This window comes from Haliaeetus leucocephalus, unplaced genomic scaffold (genome assembly GCF_000737465.1).
Source record: "Haliaeetus leucocephalus isolate CR32 unplaced genomic scaffold, Haliaeetus_leucocephalus-4.0 Scaffold197, whole genome shotgun sequence".
NCBI classification, from domain to species: Eukaryota; Metazoa; Chordata; class Aves; order Accipitriformes; family Accipitridae; genus Haliaeetus; species Haliaeetus leucocephalus.
Window position 1 is genome coordinate 688,259 of NW_010972633.1, and position 859 is coordinate 689,117.

Sequence of the window (859 nt, forward strand, 5' to 3'; positions counted from 1 at the left end):
GCCGACGCGGCCGCCCCCGCCGAGGTGCGGGAGGCGCTGAGCCACGTCCAGCGGCGGCTGGGGGGGGCGGGGAGGGGCCCGCGCCACCAGGAGAGCGGCCGGGAGGGCCCGGTGACCACGGCGGGGGGCCCGGGGGTGGCCACGGCACTGCGCGAGCTGGAGCAACGGCTGCAGGAGACCTGTGCCGCCTGCACGGCCGGCACCGAGGGGCTGCGGCGGCAGGCGGCGGAGGACCGGGAGCGCATGCGGGCGCTGGAGAAGCTGGTGGGCTCGGTGGACCAGCGCAACCGGGAGGCGGTAGAGACGGTGCAGCGGCACATCAGTAGCCTGAGCAGCCGCCTGGCTCCCGGTGCCATCCCACCGCCCGCGACAGACGACCTGCACCGGCGCCTGGCCGAGCTGGAGCGGCGCCTGGAGGGGCTGCCCACGGCGGTGGCGGGGCCGGGCGGGCAGGGACCGGTGCTGGCCCGGCGGCTGACAGAGCTGGAAGGGCGACTGAACGCCTCGCAGGCTGGCCCCTGGTCCCCTGAGCCAGAGGGTCAGCTGAGCGGGCTGCCGGGACGCCTGGCCAACCTGAGCCGGGCTGTGGAGGGGCTGGCGGTGAGCGGGGCTCAGCGTGGCGCCCGCCTGACCGAGCTGGAGGGGCTGCTGGCCCGTTGCGGCCAGCCCTGCCCAGCACCCCCAGAGCTGACAGCGGGCAGCCGGGACGTGCAGGATGACAGGCAGCTTGGCCCCCTCCTCCGGCAGCTGGAGCAGCGGCTGCAGGACACTGAGGGGCAGCTCCGGGCCCGGGGGGCCGGCGAGGACAGGCTGACCAGGACCCTGCAGGGGCTGCGGGCGGAGGGGGGGGAACTGCGGG

At 77.3% G+C, this 859-nt stretch overlaps 1 protein-coding gene across 1 annotated transcript in view; it reads left to right on the forward strand.

Moving 5' to 3' along the window:
• EMILIN1 (elastin microfibril interfacer 1) overlaps positions 1–859 on the forward strand; it is a 5,178-nt gene that overhangs the window by 1,813 nt on the left and 2,506 nt on the right. The window contains 1 exon segment of the mRNA XM_010565912.1: positions 25–786. Within this exon segment, the coding sequence (XP_010564214.1) occupies positions 25–786 (762 nt within the window).